The 21305-nt window shown below is 30.2% G+C and overlaps 1 protein-coding gene across 2 annotated transcripts in view; it reads left to right on the forward strand.

Moving 5' to 3' along the window:
• LOC109595353 (netrin-1) overlaps nt 1–21305 on the forward strand; it is a 175053-nt gene that overhangs the window by 98140 nt on the left and 55608 nt on the right. For both annotated transcript variants that reach the window (XM_020010694.2, XM_049963577.1), the window contains exon 2: nt 5634–5822. In XM_020010694.2, the coding sequence (XP_019866253.2) occupies nt 5634–5822 (189 nt within the window). The remainder of the gene's footprint in view (nt 1–5633; nt 5823–21305) is intronic.

Consider the following 21305-nt stretch of genomic DNA (forward strand, 5'->3'; position numbering starts at 1 on the left):
TAATCAATATTCAAATATTATTGAACACTTCCTTGTAGTGTTTTTTCAGTTTGGTAGTAATTGCTTTCGTTAGTTTCTATTGAAATGTACGCCACTTTTCTAGGCTAAACCAGTCACGATTGTTTTTATTGTGCCAGATTATAATGTTATTTTACCATATAAACACATATCCCAATTACTTTGAATGACAAACCGAACGTAACAACATTCCTTCTATCATTTAATTTAATTGAAATGCCTACCGTTCCTTGCGATTCCCTTTACCCAGTCATTCTCCCTTTTATACAGTGTTCATGATGGGTTTTTTTCAAGGGTTACATAAATAACTTATGTTAACGAACCCCCGATTGAAATGTTTTATAGCGTCGAATCCGAGATAACAATGGTGTCGTGTTGGAAGGTGTCAGGCAACATCGAAATTAAAATGACACATTTATTGCCCCACTCTCGGAACCCGACCCGAACCACCCAGATGCGACAAGGGTGTAAACAGCCACCTCTAACTTATCTCACTTATCCGTTTTGACGTGTCCCAAGAAACAGAAATAAAAACTACCTCGTCCATAATTTCCATCAAATTTCCACCAGGTAAAATCACAATTACATTCAGGGGATGTATTTGTGTTCGGGCACTATTTAAAACCGACAAAACGAAATTAATTACAACGTTAAACTACGACACGCGGTTTACGTTACGTTCGATCCAGTCGCATTTGATATTATTAAAATGGCGAAATAGAGTGGAAATAGATGACATGTGGGACTGACATGCCCGCAGGCAGTAACAAACTCTCATTACGGACCTGTGTCGGAGCGCGGTAAATGTTGCCCTCCAGCCTACAGGGCATACAAACCCATCCTGCTTCTGACATTGCATTATTCCCCGCACACGGCATCGTGCCGCCCTGCCCTTCCATCGTACGCATCCCAAGAAGGTCATGGATCAATTTCGCGAAACAACAATGTCCTGGGACCCGGAACAGTTGATTATATCAATTTGCGATGCGGTGGAATCGAAGTTCTTGCCAATTTAATATCAACGAATGTTGCGGGGAGTCAAATATTTGGATGTCGAGGGAAAAATAAAATTAAAAATTCTAGGAAGCTCGTGAGATAAGAATGTTGGGCCTAGATATGCATAATATACACAAAGGAATTTTGTGGATTCATGGGATATAAAGAATTTGAGTTATTTAGTTGATTCAGATTGTTTTAGGTTTATTACTTCTGTATATTTATTGTTGATTTTTAAATCTATATCGCAAGGAATTATGAATCTAGTTTCAAAATGGAGATAAATGCTTTGTTGAATCTAAAATTAGAGATCAAATTATTCACATTATCTCAAAAATATAATGAATTCCAAAAAAGTTAATCAAAAATTTATAAATTTTAAGTAAATTTAAAATAAAAATAATGTTTAAATATGAATGTAAATGAATACTCAAAATTCGAAGCTACAAATCTCACAAAAATATTCAAATAATAAAAATGTAATTTAAAATATTAAGATAAAAAACATAAATTTTCTTAAAAAAAAAATATTTTATCTAAATTATTCATTAATTTTCATTTTAATTGTAAGTTTATTAAAAATAAAAATTAAGAAACTAAAAAAATCTAAAATTTGATATTTGATGAAAATATTGATTTTGAAGAAAAACAAACAAAAATTGGAAATGGATAATATATTGTATAGAGAAATTTTAACAATATAAATAGCGGTAAAATTTAAAAATAAATTAAATATAAAATACAAAAAAAATCAAATATTTTCAAAATTAATATAAAAATATGGATATAGGTTTTCATATATAAACCTGAAGTTCAAGTAAATACAAAAATATTTATTTTGAAAGTAAAAATACTTAAATTTAAAAAAAAATGTGAAACTAATTCAGAATATAATTTTACATCATTTCAAATAACTTTTTCTAATAACTAAATTATTCAAACATTTTCATTTTCATTGTTAGTTTAGAAAAAAAAATAAAACTACTAAGGTGAAAATTTTAATTAAAAAGCTAAAAAAAAAACTAACATAGTTTGATAAATTATTAATAATCATTATTAAAAAAAAACAATTTGAATTGTAAAATAAAGAAGAATTAAAAATTGAAAATAAATTGTATAACTAAAGAAATTTCAATAATCTAAAAAATAGTAAAATTTAAAAAATGTGAGATATATAAATCCTAAAGATTAATATGTAAAAATATTCAAATTAATAAGAAATAAAAAAACCTAATCTTAAGTTAAATTCTCAAAAAATATTAAAAATGTTAAAATAATTCAGAATATGAGTGAGCTTGAGATCAGTAAATAAAATTATAATTTTATTTATATACATAATTTTATTTATATATATATATATATATATATATATATATATATATATATATAATAATAATAATAATAGACAAATAACTTGTGGGAAAAAATTGAACCTCCCTCTCGTGAAACCACCGTTTCATGAAAGTGCAATAACCGATTTTAAAATAGATAATTTCATCGTCTCATGTTACCATAATTTATTACCTTGATTTCGTGGTGCACTTTTGTCGTTCGGCATTCCACGAATTGATCGCCATAATGTGACCTGCTTAATCGTCGCGAAGACCACACCAAACCGCTCATAAAACGATCGTTTATCATCATTTAAAGATCACTTGGTAAGTTTTGCAAGGTCTCCTTAACTAATTCAATTCACATCTATGTTTACACTTTATTGCCCTTTAGCAGTTTTATTAGAATATAATTAATTTATGGAAATGAAATTGCCTTTAATAAAACTGTTGTTTAAATGTCCAACACTTGATTGTGTCAACCATAAAATATCATTGCAGTGAAAATTTAATGGGGTTAGGGAAATTCTAAGCTGGCATTTATTAATTATGCGCAGAGACATAAGGACAATTTGTATGGGTGAACAACAGACAATTGCGTTAATTAATTATTTAATTAGTTTCCGGAAACTTCGAGCACCAGTTTAAATTCATTGCGTTCGAGGCTAGTGCTAAACATGGTCAGTGTAAAAATTTTTTTAACATTTATTTAATGCATATTTTATGGATAATGTTATTTACACAAATTCATGTTAATTACGTGTAGGTTATGATTTATGCGGTTTAGTAATTACTATTAAGTCCCCAGGCGTGCAATTAAATGTGTTAAGTGGAAGTCGGGCAATGGGTTTTGTATTTTATTAAGACATTTATGGGAAAAATATCCGGATTTAATTATAATTAGTTAAAAATTATATATCTATAAAAATACATTTAATTTTACTTTATATGGAAAGACGTTTAAAAGAATTTCAGAATTCCGTCGATCTTTGATACTTTAAAGTTTTGATAATTGAGAGTTTTATCAACTATGGGAGATATTTACTCGATTACTAAAAATTTGTTATCTTGACCGTCTTACTACAAAATATTTGAAAGTAAATTCAAAAAATCAAATTTTTGGAGAAATTAATTAATTAATTAATTAATTCCGTTGTTAAGCTTTCCACTCATTTTGATGACTGGGTTGAAAATAAAAAAAAATAAAATAACACTGTTCTTAAGATGTATATACAAATATCTTACAATAATTGCTTTAACAGGCATACTAGAAATAAATTGATTAATTTTTAAAATTTAATTTTAAACGTTTCGTAAGACAGATATTTTTATTAATATGGTACATATTTTAGTACAATTTTTATAATAATCTTATATGATATTTACAATATTATGTTATAATTTAAATTTAATTGTTAATTTTTGAAATATATTTCCGTTTAATTGTTAATTAGTTTCCAATTTTTTTGTATTTTTTAATAAATTAAGTTTTTCTATTATTTAAATTCTTTAAAAAAATTAAACTCACAGTGTTTTCAAGATATATAATCAAGTGTCTTAAATGTTTCTTTAACTGGCAAACTAGAAACAAATTGGTCAATTATTAAAATTTAGTTTTAAATGTTTCGTAAGAATTTTGAAATTTTTTCAGGGAATGTATATAATTGTTTTACAACTTATATTTTATTGTTGATATATTTCTGTTTGTCCATAGTTTTCTATTTTTTTGTATTAGAAACCGATTTTACTATTTTTTAGTAATTTAAGTTTTTTATTAGAATTCTTTGAATGAACATTTTTTTAAAACCATAGAAACCATTTGTAATAAAATATGTTCCTACCTTATTATTTTAATTTTTTTAACAAATTTTGACTTCTTGTTATTCCTAACATTTTCACAAACTGTAAATCTTGTAAGATATTTGCTAATTTTGTGATTATTTATAATCTTGTAAGAAAATTTGATTTTTCTCATTTTTTCTCCAAATTTTGTACAAAAACTTGAATATTTAACAATTTTCACGTTTAGATATTTCAGATATTTAGCACCTATTTATAATTTCTTTTCTTCTTCTTTTTTTGCAATTTCTACGATATTTTCATAATGCACATTTCCAGTTTTTGTTACAAATTTACATTAAAAAAATAGATAAAATTTATTGTACACAATTATATTAATTATTTTTTACCATTTTTTTTTACAACAGAACCACCATAGGAAATTTTAGTATTATAGTTTTAACAAATTAGATTTTAACTGAATTTTTTAAAAATTTATTTGAACCACAACTACCAAAGGTAGAACTTTTTGAATCTATAAAGGTTCTATTTATGGTACATTAGAAAATAAATGAAATTCTTTAGGATTATTGATTTAATTTATAATTTTTCGGCAATTTTATAACAAATTTTGATTTTTTCTTATTTTTAACACTATTGCCACCTCTAAATCTTATAACAGGTTAGTTTTTTAAAATTGATTGATTTTACTAAGGGGTCAATGATGCATTTTTATAGATATTTTTTATCTATACTCATTCAATTAGCATTCTATCCACTATTTGGCCATTCGATACGTATTTATTTTGTTGTATATTTAATAACTTGAAGCTAAATTCCCGTTTTGGCAAGTCCTAGACTGAGCTATCCTACCTAGTTCTATTATATTAAAAAAAAAATCAGGATGTCTGATTTCTGGACATTTTACAATAAATACTTATCAAAAGTATTGAAATTTAGCTTTTATGAGAAATGGTACAAAATTTAAAATTAAATATTTTACAAGAAATTTTATAAAAATATATTATTCAAAATGAACAATGAATAAAGGCTACCCAACCAAACATTAACAATTTTTTTAAAAGTTATGTATAAATTAAATAATAAACATTTATTTTTAAATGTGAGTTATTTCTGTAAGCATCCACACTGCGAATTCATTTTGTTTCAGATTTAATTTAAGTAGAAGTTATTTTGATTTACTTACAAGATAAATAATTGTAGAAATAACACAGTGTAAATAAATATTTTGATTGTATTTAATTAATTATTCAGATTTCTCTTTAAATAGTAATGTGTGCTATTTCTGTGATCCACACGCTATATACATACATACATTTAACTTTGTTTTAAACTTATTAGAAATGTTTCAAAATCTTATTTGCCACTATATTAACTTTAGATATTTTTACATAGACATTTAATTAATATTTCACTAGTTGATGCCATTATAAAAATCAAACTAGACATAAAACGAACATGAAATTAATTTGCTTTGATGCTTTTCAGCTTGCGAATGCAACCAGCACGCCCGCAAATGCAGATTCAACATGGAGCTGTACAAATTGTCCGGCCGCGTGTCCGGCGGCGTGTGTCTGAAGTGCCGTCACTACACGGCCGGCCGCCACTGTCACTATTGCCGCGAAGGCTACTACAGGGACCCCACCAAGCAAATTACGCACCGCAAGGCCTGCAAACGTAAGTTCAACACTATCCATTTCCATCCTTTAAGCCATGCTAATTTCTACTCCACTCCTTCTGTCCGTCCGTATTTTGACAGCTTATTGTCCCCTATGATTAATTCCCGATGCACCACGAAGAAGCTCGGCAACAGCTTTCCGACAAATTAAAATTTATACCGCCATCCGATTTATCCAGTTCACCCCATCGCCAGACGTGTTAAATGCCTCTATAAATGACCGCCCACGTAACCACTGAAATACTGCCACCGCCACCATCAACAAGAAGATAAAACGCATTAAGTTCCCCCGTGGACTATTAATATTAATTAAAATTAATATGATAGCAGTCGCCGTCGAATTAAATTAACATTGATACGAGCAGTTTTAATAAACTCACCCCAGCGTGGAGAGAGCGTCACAAATTTGTTTCAATTAATGGCTCTCATACGTGGTCATCTTGTGCACCGTTTTCTGCAGAGTCGCGTACGTGTGTCGCCTCCGAAATGATTTTATTTTAATGTTTCGATAACTGTGGTGATAGGACATTTTCGTTTTGTAGTCCTAAATTAAACTGTTTAACACTGAAGGTACAAAACTAATCTAGAAACGTAACCATTATTCCTTCCCGGAGTGGTAATCAACCTCGTTATCACTAGAAATTAGCCGACAAACCGACTGTTTATAATCTAATCGACACTCATCATAATTAAGGACTAATTAACAACCCTTCACATGGCATAATAGTCCCTGCGCCGTTACGGCTGATTAAGTGGTCTCGTAAAATTAGTTTCGACGTAAAACCACTGTTCCCGATTATCACTTGTGCGCCATGAAATTTATCGGACGTCTGGAAATCCGTCCGGACGACGACGCTAACAATAACAAAATTTTTGATTTACGGCTTCCTCTATTAATTAAAGATGTACGTGTGTCGTCCGGCCTACACGGCAAAATTATCCGGGCGTTCGTAAACGAAAACACACATACACGTCCAACAATAACTTACACCTTAAGACGAACATAAATCATCTTGCAATTTCGTATTTGCATGCAACAAGTACCACGTTCGCTTTGCATACTCGGTGGTTTTAATTAAGGAATTTATTAGATGGTGCGCTGCCAATCAAATCCCCGAAGGGTTGCGGGCGCTCCAGTTGATGTGGTTTTATTCAATTTATTTGATTGTGTTTAGCAGGAATACAACGTTCTGTTGCTGAGTTATTATTGAATAATATGAGATTCGGTGGGATGCGGTGGAGGCAAGAATTTATTCTTGGAGAAAATTTAAACGAATGTATAAATTAGTTTTGCCAGATTGCATCTCGGTCTCTGCCCATTAAACTGCAGAACCACAAAGGGACGTTAAATGTAAATTATGCTGCCCGATTTCACACAGTCTTTTCCACCGGCATTTTATCTAAATTATTATGGAAATAAAAGTTAATTAATTAATGATGCCAGCCCGATAAAAAGTTCGTCAACGCAGAAGTATAAAATTAAAATAATTAATTGACGGCGATTTATTTATTGTGGTTTAATTGAAATTAGTTGTGTAATAAAAGCTGTATAACATTTTGTGGCCGGGTTTTTACATTTCTCCGATGCTATCTCGTATGAATAAGCAATAATGGTTTAATTACATCGCCTGGCTTGTTTGGGGAATTTATATTACTTTATTCACTGGTTTTTGTCAAAATATTTTAACAATGTTTATTTTTATACGGTATGTTCAAAGCAGTATTTAAAGAGAAGTAATTAAATCAATTTTAAATTCATCCAAAAAATGAGAGGCCAGATATATGCTGGAAAATGAATACTATTTATGAAAATAAAATATTTGTTCGTTTTTCAGTTATTCACTTTTTAAAGTGTTAAATATTATAGCTATTTTATTTGATGTAAATTATTAAAATAATATTAACTTACTAATTTTTTCTTATTCTATCAAATGTTATATTTTTCTGAATTGAGTTGACATAACATAACAAATTTAATTTTTATTGTTTAAATACGTAATATTTAATTTTATATTATCATTTTGTATAATACTTATTTTATTGATTAATATTTAATTTAAATAGTAAAAATATGAAATATAAAGAATAATACAAAAACTAGAATTAATATTTACTCAAAATAAGTCATAATTGATATAAAAATTTCAAATCAATACTTTGAGTTTTCTTAAGTTTCTAATGAATAAGTTAGGTGAATCACTCTGTTTATACTGGTATTTAATTCAGATATAACAACTCATATTTTTAATGTAATTTAATAAGTAGATATTACTTTATACTTACACGGTTCATTGAAATAATTAATATTTCATTAATGGAACTAAAAGATAAAAAAAAATCTCTGAAAAGTTTTCATTAACAGAAAATGATCATTAGTAGCAAATTAAACTTTGAAATACAAAATATTCAAACAGAAATACATCATAGAAAGCAACTTTTTAAAATGGTAAATATTTTAATTTTGTAAGAATTTTTTTGTGATTAAATCTTAAATCTTAATCAAATTATTCAACTTTTTCATAGCTATATATTGGGTAGTTTCCTCAAATTTTTAAATAATAGAAGAAACGATTAACTTACTTAGTAATAAACACTTAGCCATCCATCTTTTCTTGTTTTTGTCGGTTTTGGTAACACTAAATTATAATTTTTCTTATAGTTTCATTTCGACCAAGTGTTAAATAGTAATCAGTTTATATTTACAGAAAGCAATGAAAAACCATAAAGTAAAGTAATAAATAATAAGAAAAGATTACGCAGTTTTTTAAAGAATAAAATTGTATTGATCAGGTGCATAGTAAAAATAACAGAAAAAACCATAAATATTGGTAAGTAATATAGTTCATATTTAATAAGTTGCTATAATTAAGGTCACTACTGTACGTGTATATGGACTTTGTCTTTTACTTCACATTCGAATAAACACCATTGTTTTATTAAGAATTTGTATATTTTACAAAATAAATATAAATACAAAATATCAATCAATAACAATCAAAATGGAACATTTTAATTTAAACATATATTTTTAAGGTTTAAATTTAAAAATACTGAATTTAAATAAAAATTCTCATATTTCATAAAAAAATATTGTTGTTGCTGACATTTTGAATAAAACAATATTTTTTACACTTTTAGCCATTTCATTTTGAGCATAATAACATTTTTTATTTTGGCCCGAGGCATTTTCCTAAAACACTGCTACAATATGAATTATTAATTGACTTACATTTGTTATTTTGGGACAAATATTGACATAAAACGTCTTACGTAATTCCATTGAAATGTATTACAAAAAAACCAACACATAATACAAACCACTATTTCAAATCAATATAAAAAATCGATTGCATAAACGTTTACCTTTGTTTATGTCCATTTATGGTCCGCAAAAAGACACGTATTAATGGTTACATCGTATCACATTTATGTACCAAATGGTATTTATTATTAACCATAATTTATTCAAAAAAACTTATGAAATGACTCGATATTTTTTAATTGAATTGATATACCGCACCTTTATCTCGGTCTTAATAAATTGGTAATATTGATGTCAGACGTCGAAAATATTAATGCCGATGAATTTCAGTCATGTCTATAAAGTGCAAATATTATTAAGTACGTTACATTATGGCTCTCAGATACATATATATTTTAATACGCCACATCAGTCAGCGCTTATTTAATTTTTTTTTTTCGTGTTGTCTACGAACCTGGGCAATTAAATACACAATTCAAAATACCCTTGAACTTAAATTAATGTTTTCCCAACGATAATGTTCATTCAAAGTCATGATAATTTAAGTGGCCGTCATTAAAATTGAGATATTTCGTGAGCTTTCCATAAATAAGGCACCGTTTCAAAGGAACTTCGTGAGCCAATTTAACATTTTTATTGTCATTATAAATTTTCTTTATTAGAATTGTCACGAACTAAAAATATGCAAGGTGGCATTACACGTGTTCTAATTAATTTGGTCGGTGATTTAACGACGGTCGCTTAATTCGCTCACGTTTTTGGAATGGTAATTATTGCCGCGGAAGAAAATAGGCCACATTTTTCTGACGGGATAATTCCAAGGTGAGAGGCTATTTCTACGAAATTGAGCCGATAATTTAGGGAACCTGTTGAACAGTATCAGTTTCCGACGACCACGATAATGATCGACGAAAAGTGCACACGCAAGTCGAAAATTTATTACGGAACGATATCAATTATTCACGCAGGAATATTAAAAAATTTACGTTAACGACACGGACCAGATCTTCGTATCGATAAACAGGAGTTTTGGGCAATCTTGATCGAATAATTAATTAATTACGCCAACATCTGGATATCGAATGTTTCCGCTGAACATTAAATATTTATAAGAGACAAGTTACGTTGTGATTTTATCCGAACTGAACCGGACCGAAGTTAATTCGAACGTTTAGGCGTGAATTAAAACGGTTCACGGGGGTGAAATTATTTCGGATAGTGTAATTCTGAGAAGCTGGCAATGCAGAAGACGGTAAATCTCTCTGCCGACTACCCACAACAGAAACAATTAAGGGTGGGCATAACTTTCGTTGAAAAGCCCCAGACGCTGCAGTTGGTTATTCGTTCGGTGCAATTTATCCGGAGGAATTACGATGAAAATTTTAAACGGGTACAGTTTTTCACTTCGTAATTATGCGATCTTTGATTTTTAATGAACCACACTGTTCAGGTCTTAATTGCTGGATGTGTTGGAATTATGCAATTTCTTAATTAGAAATTCACATGTGCAGTTGCACGTTTGTTTTATGCTGTTGGCAAATGTGCGAACGTTAACCAACTGTACAATAACAGGCAGTTAAAAATATTATTTTATGTTTACACGGCTGACACGTTAAACCAACTAATAATTGTGCAAGACAAACGTGAAGACATAATATCCGGGATTTATAGAACGCTCCAAATATTTTTGCAATCCAATTAATTACCTTGTTAATGAGTTGTTAATATTTAATAGAAATATATTTAACTGCTTGACGTGCTTTAAATACAATCGTAAATTGTTCATTAACGTCGATTGGTTGTTTTAAATAGTTTGACGTGTTAATAATTAATTGAATAATTAATTTGTTAACGAAAGAAGTGTCGCATACTGTGCACTAATAATTAATTAACACTTGTTATATGTACATGGGTTGGTCCATGTCACATAGACCTCTTTTGAAATCGACCTCTTTGTATTCCACATATTTATTAAAATTAATAGTTTAATAAATCAAAATTAACATTTAAATTAAAAAAAAATAAAATTAATTAATTAATAATTAAGCTTAAAAAATAAATGATTAAATTGAAAAAATGAAATTATTAATTTAAATTTATAAAATCTATACATATAAATAAAATTGGGGTGTCTGTTTGTGATATTGAAATAACCGTCTTTTTCTACATGCATATGAATATAAATACTTTACATACACCAAAATAACATTTTTTACAATTTTTGTCTCTTTGTCTGCCTGTCTGTTTGTTCCGACTAATCTCTGAAATAGCTAAATAGAAATTTATAAAATTTAATATACTAAGCTTAAGAAATTAAAAATTAAACAATTAATTAAAATAATAGTAATAAAATAATATTGTTAATTAAAATTTATAAAATTTAAAATATTAAGCTAAAAAATTATCAATCAATCAATCAATCAATCAAATCAGAAAAAATATATGATATGGTATTCCTGATAAAATGAGAATGTGACTATTTTTGTCATGGTCCAATTTTTTTCATAATATATGGTTTAATTTTGAAGAAGAGACAAAGAGAAGTAGTTACTTCTCTTTGTCTTTTAGTTAAAAGCCCAGAACCTTTTCTGTTGGTAAATATTGCTGTTTGTAACACAATAGTAGTAAATTTAATTAAAACGTGTTATTTTAGAGTAAAAATTTACCTGAATATATTTCTAGTGAAATCCAAGGAGGTCATGTTCCTATACAGTCGACTTGTCATAGAGTGTAAAATTACAAATTATCAATTATGAAGCTACCAAAACTGTCCTTATATTCAAATAATTCTTCCCAGTCTGCAGTTCATGAAGGGGAGAATTTTAAAATAAATTCTCAATGAATTAAGGCAATTTTTCAAGATGCATTATATTTAATGGCGATATTTAATTAAATAACATCAAATCCCCGAATGCAGTGGTAAAAATCCATCGCCCCCACGGCGAATGGCTGGAATTCTTAAACGGATTCGATGGGGGAGCTGATTAACAGTCATACAACCATGAACCGACTCTCCCTCCGTGAGTCAACAAACAAATGACTGCCAAATTATTGGGGTCGTTACGATATTTACGATACACCCCCGTGCAACGTTCTCGAAGGAATAAATCTTTGAGTGTTACAGCGAACGCAACGTATGGTTTTGAAAATATCGGATTAAATTGGATTTGTCGGCGACCGTTATTGCTTTATCATGCGTGAGTCCTTTTAAAATGTTGGCAACAGTTAAACGGTTGCGCGTTTTAGGCATGCAAACTTAAATGACCTATTAAACTTGGAATCATATGTTAGTTCAAACGGTCCCATACATAAATCTTCCGCACCATGCGGCACTATATAATTTAAGTCAACTAGTAAAGTTTGCTGTGAGCATACATTGTAAATTTCGAGTTGATACATTCAAGATAAATGCCGAGTGCGAAAGTTAATTGTTTATTTCCATTTAGAGTTTGAATAATTTCCTTCACTGAATTTAATTAGGGAAGATTTTATCTGGAACACGTACGTTGGGGGAAATTCTACGGTTTATCTTTTTGGGGACATTTTCAGGAATTTATTGTATGTGCAATTAGGCTCTTAAAAGTTGAATTATATCTGTGTTAACGATAGTCATAAATTTTGCCATAAAATATGCAAGCATTGGATAGTTTCCGTCTCGAGAACTACGTTTTGGATTAAGAGATATCTTGGCATTAATAGTAGGAGAAATGTGCAGTAAATATTATATACCATAAGTATATTTTATTGTGAATTCATATTAATACAAAAATAAAGTAAAAAGTGGACCAATGACCAATGGAAAATAACGATAGACAGAGAAAACTTTCTAAATACTCCATTCACAAATTGAATTAAAAATTTATCAAAATTGAGAAAACTTTTATGAAAGCAGTTGCTTTAAATAAAAGCTGGAAACTTTCTCTTATAGTAGTTGTAATTATCCATTTATCTCTCATTGTTAAATATATTTTTTTAACTATTTAATAACACATGATGTCGATTTTGACGTTTACAGATGTCCGAACTCCAAAATACGTATTGCCCGCAGTGTTTTATTCCATAAATTCCTGCTCACTTAAAGAAGGCAAAACAAATTAGTGACTAACTGTTTTTTTCAGTCTTGACACAATATTAACGTAATTATCACATCATTAATATTGAACAATCCTCCAGGATATGGCTAAACTGTCCATTTACTGGACCACATACCACTTACAGAGCTGTTATGACAGAAAAGCGGCCCGTGAAAAAACTGATTATAATGTCGAAACCCATTAATGATACATTCGCTTTTAAGGCAGCTTTTTTTATTTATTTTGATTCCTGATTGACAGACGGTATTACAAATAAGCTCTATCGTATTATGTAGTAATTATAGAGGGCGGAACACGAGTTTTATTTCGAATTTGAATAACACATGTAACGGCTGAACAAGAACAACTTATGCAACAGTTGTAACTCACAATGGTAGTTTAATGGACACCGGCAATATATTTATTTGATGTTAATGGTTTGTCCACTTTTATGTAATTATAACTGTATCCAGTGTAGGTATTCGGTATTAACGTAATGAAATGTTACACATGTTCAGATCGCTAGGAACTTTTAGCATAATTATGTGTTAATTAATGTACTTTACGTATACCTGGGGGGTCTTTTATAAAATAGATATTGAACTTTGAAATGGATAATGGATATATTTAAAAAGAATATTAAGTATTATACCACAAAATATATTATATGTTTTTGATACATGATATATATGAATAATTTTTTACGTAATATTGCAACTTTTTAAAATGTTACATGTTTTAGCCATAAGTCTTTTATTTAATGTAAACTGTTAAGCTGATATTAATTTACTATTGTTGTTTTATGCACTATACTTGAGCTTGATATAAATATTGCAATTTTACTTTTGAAAGATATTTTTAATGATTAAATATGTGGTATTCAATTTAACATCATCATTTTGTGCATCGAGCATTTTCCGAATATACGTTAAGGTTCTTGAATTGCTGAACTACTCGTTTCCACTTTTCTTTAGTCCAGTGAATGTGATCTTAAGCAAGTCAAAATTGGACATTTTTAGTAGAAACTAGAATTTTTCTTGTAGGTCTGACGTCAAACGACCCCCATCCACTAACCATCTTTGATCTAATTTCAGTAAATCCTATTAACTTCTCATGGCTTTAATTTCAGTTGATGATAACATTCGATATTTTTCGAAATTATTTCGTAGCCACTAAATATTTTAATAATACGAGAATTGATTGACTTATTTAGTCGAAAACTCTTAACCATCTCTTCTTATTTCTCTCGGTCTTAGTAACGCTGAAACAATCTTTCTTACAATTTCACTTCGACTAAATAAAAATAATTTAAATTCACAGAGAGAAGTGAAAGATCATAAATTAAAAGGTTACTGTCATTTTGTTCATTGTAAAATAAAAAGTACGCAATTTTTTAAAGAATAAAATTAGACTGATCAGTTGCATAGTAGACATAGCAATGACAGAAAAAATAAACATTATAAGTGTTGGTATCCAATTTAAATAGTACAGCTCTTATTTTTAATATTGTATATTTTTATAAGTTGCTACAATTATGGCCACTACTGTGTATTTTATTTGGAAGCTTTTCTATTTAATTAAAAATGGTATGTTCAAGTGCCCTAATTCGTATAAATTTGCTTTATGAGTTCAAATTTCATCTTAAGAGACACTTTGATGTCGTTAGATTAAAAGTGGCAATGAAGGATGGTCAACGTCCTGAAACCTGTATCAAGAAGAAATTAAGCTATATCGCATAAATTAAGTGAGGAAAAGGAAATTAGGCGTTTAACAATTACCAATTCTCTTAACCCAAGTTGTTGATGACCATGTGGGTCACTACATTGGGTGTAAATTGTCCAAGATGAAGTTCATTGGAAAATACGAAAGGTGTTCTGCTTTTCTAAGATCATATGTCACATTATACGTACAATATTTTTATTATTTTTATGACTGTCCAAGAAGAAGAATTATAGTAGTATAATAGTGGAATATATAGTTTTATTGACATTTTTTTCTACAATATTTGGAGGAATGAAACCTTGTAAATAATGTGAATAACCATAATCCAGTTCAATAAAAAATTCAATAGAAATGTTTCTAACGTATATTAACTTTATTTATTCAAGTTTATAACTAAATAAAGTTTTTTATGACTTTGAAAAAACTGTTTGCATAATTCATGTGACGAATTTAATTTTATGCACACAAAATTAAATCTTTAAGACATACTTTTCTCGCCTTTCCTTCCTACTCTTAAAAAAAGTTTATTATCCTATTTACATTTACCTAGTATCATGTTAATATCCAGTTATTTACGAGCAATGAATATGTAAACAGTTAAGTTTATATTCCATAAAATTTTGTGTTTGTGTAAATATCTGGAATAAATTTATCGGTGAAATTTATCCACACTTCGTTTATCCGAAGTATGTGCAAGATTATATTTTGGTGAATTATTCCAAAGTCCAAATTTGCGAACTTGTGTATTCGAAATCCATAATTCCGTTTGAATGTGCCAGTCCACATTAAATCTGATCAGCGGGCGCACGGAACAAATAACGTAATATACCTTTTAATGAGGAAACGTTAAATTGGCATAATCCGATCTCTTGTAGCGTACATTATTCACTACTTAACCCACATAGATATATCAACGAGAAAGCAACATTAATTTGAAAAGGGCCCTTCATACGGTTTCGCCGGCAATTTGCATGGCATTAAAGCCCGTGTAATTAGATATGATACGGGCGGCGAGTTTCGCGCTCGCCATCAATCTCGGGACGGTACCGTGTCCCGTGTTGCGCGGTGATTAACTGCAATTAAGACATCGCGATTTCCCGATGATGCCGCACTCCGGGGTCAAGTTGATTGGGGCTCCGGCGAGCCGGCTGTCAGGTCTGCGGGTGCTCGTCGTGTTGATGCAAATCGAACATCGGACTTCGTTACGGATTCGGAACGGTACAACCGTTCAAAATGCGGAAGTTTGATTGGGTTCAGGTGAATTTTAAGTGAACGAGGCATTTAAATACGAGATCCGACATCTTCCAACTACATATATGTCTGAATCTTAAAAAAGCTACATTTTTCCAATTCCATTTGAATTTAATATCTCTTTTGTATTTGTTGTATTATTTAATTTTGTCAAATAAGAAAATTAATTGTTAATGTTAAAATAATATTTCATAACTTTTATTTTACAAAATAATCAACTTTATACTAACAATTTTTTGCCCAACATCTACAAGCAACGAGAAAAATGTCTTAAATCTGAAGGACTGATCAATCTCGGATTTGACTCCCTCTACTGAATTAAACCGTTTCCTATGTAAAAAATTGGTCAATGACAAAAAAAAGAAAACACATCGAGAAATATACTCAATTTTGTACTATCCTTCAAATGATCAATTTATATGTTTTTTAATTCAAACTTTATTGGTATAGGGTTTATCACACTTTTAATCAAAAAGGAGCTGTGTATCATTAATCATTGAATGAACTTCAAAAATCATAAAAATACCATTAACCGACCCAATGAAAACTGTTCCATAGAACAAAGAGGATGTCCTGAGATGACAAATGCCAATCAAGACAGATATAACATATAGTAGAAATGCTTATAAGAAATAGATTAGTAACTGTGAAGAGTCTTAAGACTCATTATCAGGCTAAATACCTCCAACCAATTTCAAATACAACCATCTGAAGATGGATTGTTGCTAGTCGATTACGATCTAGAAGACTTTTAAGAGTACCTAGACTATCACTTAGACACGGAACACCAAGACTGGAATGCGTGCATGTTCATCAAAATTGTCATTTGCCTCAATGGTCAAAAGTTCTTTTTTGAACAAAAAGATGATAACACTGGTAAGTGATGATCATCGATTCAGGTGTGGAAAAAACACTGCTGCAACATGTACCAAGTTCATGCCAAAATGACTGGACAAATTTACATAATTCTACCTCTTATACGGGAGAAAGTGGGTCTAAATTTCTTATTTGTGGACGATAATGCTCGCTTACGTCAAATCCAAGAGGTACAGGACGTTCTTAGAGAAGCTGAAATTGAAAGAATGGAACAACATGATGACAACACTGGTAAGTGATGATCATCGATTCAGGTGTGGAAGAAACACTGCTACAACATGTACCAAGTTCGTGCCAAAATAACTGGATAAATTTACATAATTCTACCTCTTATACAGGAGGAAGTGGGTCTAAATTTCTTAATTGTGGACGATAATGTTCGCTTACATCAAATCCAAGCGGTACAGGACGTTCTTAGAGAAGCTGAAATTGAAAGAATGGAACAGTCACCACTTTCCCCGGATATGAACCCAGTTGAATATGTATGGGAATACTTATCTAGATTAATTAGATTCCATTTAAAACATCCCATGAGTATTCCCAAACTGGAGGCAGCAGTTGAAGAATGAAATAATATCCCTCAAGAATTGATTGATAATCTAATAAGATCCACACACAGGCGTGTGTATACTTTATTGCAAGGCAGGGGTGGAAATACAAGGTACTAAATCAAATTGTCAACTTATATTGTTATCGTTTTTGATAATAAAGCTCACTGATGATATAGGAATTCTAGTACTATTTCTTTTTAAATAAATTATTCTCTATTTGGTGCATGTTAAAACGCTTTAGAGATTTTTTACAGATGTGAAAATAGTAAGTCACTTAATTTGTAGCGTGGTAAACCGAGTGTATTTGGACTATACAATAGAAGAGGTAGTACCGACTAAAGGAGCTCGTCTTTGAGTAAGATTTTCATTTCAGTCTTTATTAACCAACTTGTAAAATTTCATTTACAATCCATCATACAGTCAACAAAATCTTGTTTGGGTTTACCAGCTTCTAGGCTAGAGACAATTATCTCAATATATCCATTATTCATTGCATGTAACAATATAATCAATAAAAAGTTTATTTGAGTTGGATGAGTGGAGAGAATTGAAAATTGTCAAATACTTAATTGTATTATTCTTACTTAATTTATGTGGAATATATTGAATCTGTTGTTATTAGTTGATTCGACGCAGCTTAATGAGTGGCCTATTTTCAAACATATTGCACAGGGATTTTGAATGAGATATTCCTTGTTGGTGCGATTTCAGGACGAACCTGATGTTGTTCATCTTCAATAAATACATTATCATTTATAAATTGACGAAACCAAAATCGTTCAATTTTGAGAACATCTTCTCCAAACACATTTTTGAACTTATAAAGCAAATTTGAATTGTATTACTTGATTAAAACTTTCAAATAAATATATAGCTTACTAAAAAATTGAATTATAATATAAAAAATGTATTCAAATAATTCATAAACCAAAAACATAAATTACTTTTTCCGGTATAACATCATAAATTTTGAGACCAAATTTGTCTGCATCCAAGATCAGTTAAGCTAACACGTATACTGGGAGCCCTAATGATATAAAGGGGTGGATGCACCTATTACACCACTTAAAAAACGCTTTTACGCACCGACGTAGTTTACGGCCTGCTAAAATTCGAATTAAAACGATGCAGGACGTCTTCTCAAATTTAAATCGCCAGAAATTGAGAGTGTCTTAACGCGGAAACTCGCAGGGGGAGAAGTCCCGAGCGTCGAACCTTTTACTGTTATTAAGAGATTACGCTATCACTGCAAGACAAGAATCCAATTTTTTAGGACTCAACTTTATGGGTCTGAAGGGTGTATTGTACCCTTGCACTGCGACTCTATTAATCGCATACACTTTTCCGACGTTTTCGACTTTCCGCGTTTCGGTTAATAAATTACGTTTATTTAATATTCATAAAAGTTGCGCGTTCCCCACTCTGTCCCCGTCGTTATTTACTTTGAATTCCGAGCAGATTCGGGGTTGCGGGACGGAACGGCGGCTTTTTTACATTTTCTACGTACTTAATCCCATTGAAAATTTCGTCAGTTTAAAGAAATCGAATTTATTTTCACGTGAAGTCAATAGAAAAGGAGCTTTGATTGGGCTCTTCTACTTAGCGTTGCTTAAAACTTCCCGGTACGTATTATTAAAAGCCTCGTTGATATTCATCCCGCGGAATCGGGGCGTTTCCGTCGGCGTCGGAAAAAGTAAATACGACTTCACGACAGTGGTACCTGCTGAAATTATCGCCGTCGCGGCGCTCATTTGCTAAATAAATTGCCCTTATCCGCAACCGCTGCCGCAACCGTACCAAATTTATCGGTTTAGGGATATTTGTCATGATTATTTCGTGAGGGAACTTTCTGACTGGCGCGTATAATAAGTTTTTAAAGTTGTTAGCGGCGCTGCAGGATTTTCAGGCGGGCTCGCCGAATTGGACCAATCCCTGTCACTCAGCTGTAAGCACTTTATACGGATGAACACGGCTTTCTCTGACGGTGTATCTTTCTGATGAAAATCTTTATTTATTGGGGCCAACTTTTCTACTGTGCTGCTCACAAAGAAACTTGACGGAGCTTATTTGTAACTTATTACAGCACGATGAACAAGGATGAGTATGTTTTGATTGACTCTTATAACCAGGAAAAAACTTTGCCATTGTAAAATTTTGCGAAGAATTGGAAAATGGCTATTTTAGGTTTGTTTCTCATAGATTATTAATAATAGTAAAGTCTATCTTCTTAAATTGCTGCAATTTAAATTTGTAAACTTTTTATGTCGAATTTGGTTATAATGATAAATTTAAGAATTGATATGGGCAAGAGAATAAAAACATTGGAGTTTCTTTAACCATTATTTTCATGATGAACATTTATTAAAAACATCATTTCTTCAAAATATATAAGCATCTTTAACATAAGCAGACCGATCATTTTTTTATAAATTAAATTTAGACTCCTCACTAAAAACTAGTTGTCTCCACTGTTCTGTGGAGTTGCTATAATTATCCACTACTGTATGTCTATGGACTCAAAATATTCGTAAATAAACCTTCTATCAATAAAATTGTAAAAGGTTTTTACTTAATACATGAAAGTTTAGAAAACGAGAAAAAAAGACAAATTTTTTGACAAAGCAAAAATATATTGTAGTAGATTATCGACCTAAATATTATTTTCGTTTCATGAAGGCAATGTTTGCACAGAAAATTATTCCTCATAATTTCAGTTATTTATTAATAATATAATAATGTTTTGTGCCTTTTAGAAAGCGTTTTTAGTATCTTTTTATGTAATGTACTCCACGGTACGAAGTTTTGTTGGGATTTAATTAGATTAAAAAAATAATAACTTCGCCGGGTCACAGGCGCAAGTTTAAATTAGTCCATATTATGCTACATTTTTACGTCGGAAAAGTGACTTTATCCATTTATTTTGCGATGCCCGTTTTATACGTGAACTTTTAATAAATTTTCTGAAATTTAAACTGGAGTGCGGCCTTTTACCGCGACAGATAATTTAATGAAAATGTATTTCAAAGTTTAATCATACTTTATGCTGATACGTAAACAAGTAGTTTCGGACAAATTCTGGGGAAACACAAGCAAAAAATAAAACCCGGTTGTACAAATTGGAGGAAAACTTAAACTAATAGGTGAATCGGATCCCCAGCGAGCGACCGTGTGTGTTGAATTTAAAAAAGGGCCGCTATAAAAGTGGCTCAAATAAATCAGGGGTCAACAAGCTCACGAAAGATAATTTGGAAGTTCGTAGTGCGAGAACTCCACTATAACAACTTTATCCGAGAGCGTTTCCGTTTATCGAGTGCTATTTCTATTTCCCACAGGGACATTCCACGCAGAAGGTCCTTTAAGTGTATTCCTTCCTTTTGAAATAATGAATAAGGAGACAAGATTTGAAGATTTATTTAGAAATATTTTAAAAATTACTCTATTTATTTTTATATATTTAGTAATTAAATTAAGTATAAGGATTATAATAATAACAATACCCCATTTTTTAAATATCCCTATATATGTTAAATAAAAATTTGCAAGATTCAGATCTGGCGACTATGGTGGCCAAGTTGTTTTTTTTTTTCAATTTATGTTTCAAATAAAGTACTAAAAACTATATTATTTTTTAGGATTCTTGAGTTAATAACTACAATTCATCTAAATTTTATGGTTTTTTGGTGTTTTAATCGAAACTTTATATTATTCAGTAAGTTTTCAACTGGATTTAGATCCGAACTTGCTATT

The sequence above is a fragment of the Aethina tumida genome, chromosome 2 (assembly GCF_024364675.1).
Source record: "Aethina tumida isolate Nest 87 chromosome 2, icAetTumi1.1, whole genome shotgun sequence".
Lineage (NCBI taxonomy): Eukaryota > Metazoa > Arthropoda > Insecta > Coleoptera > Nitidulidae > Aethina > Aethina tumida.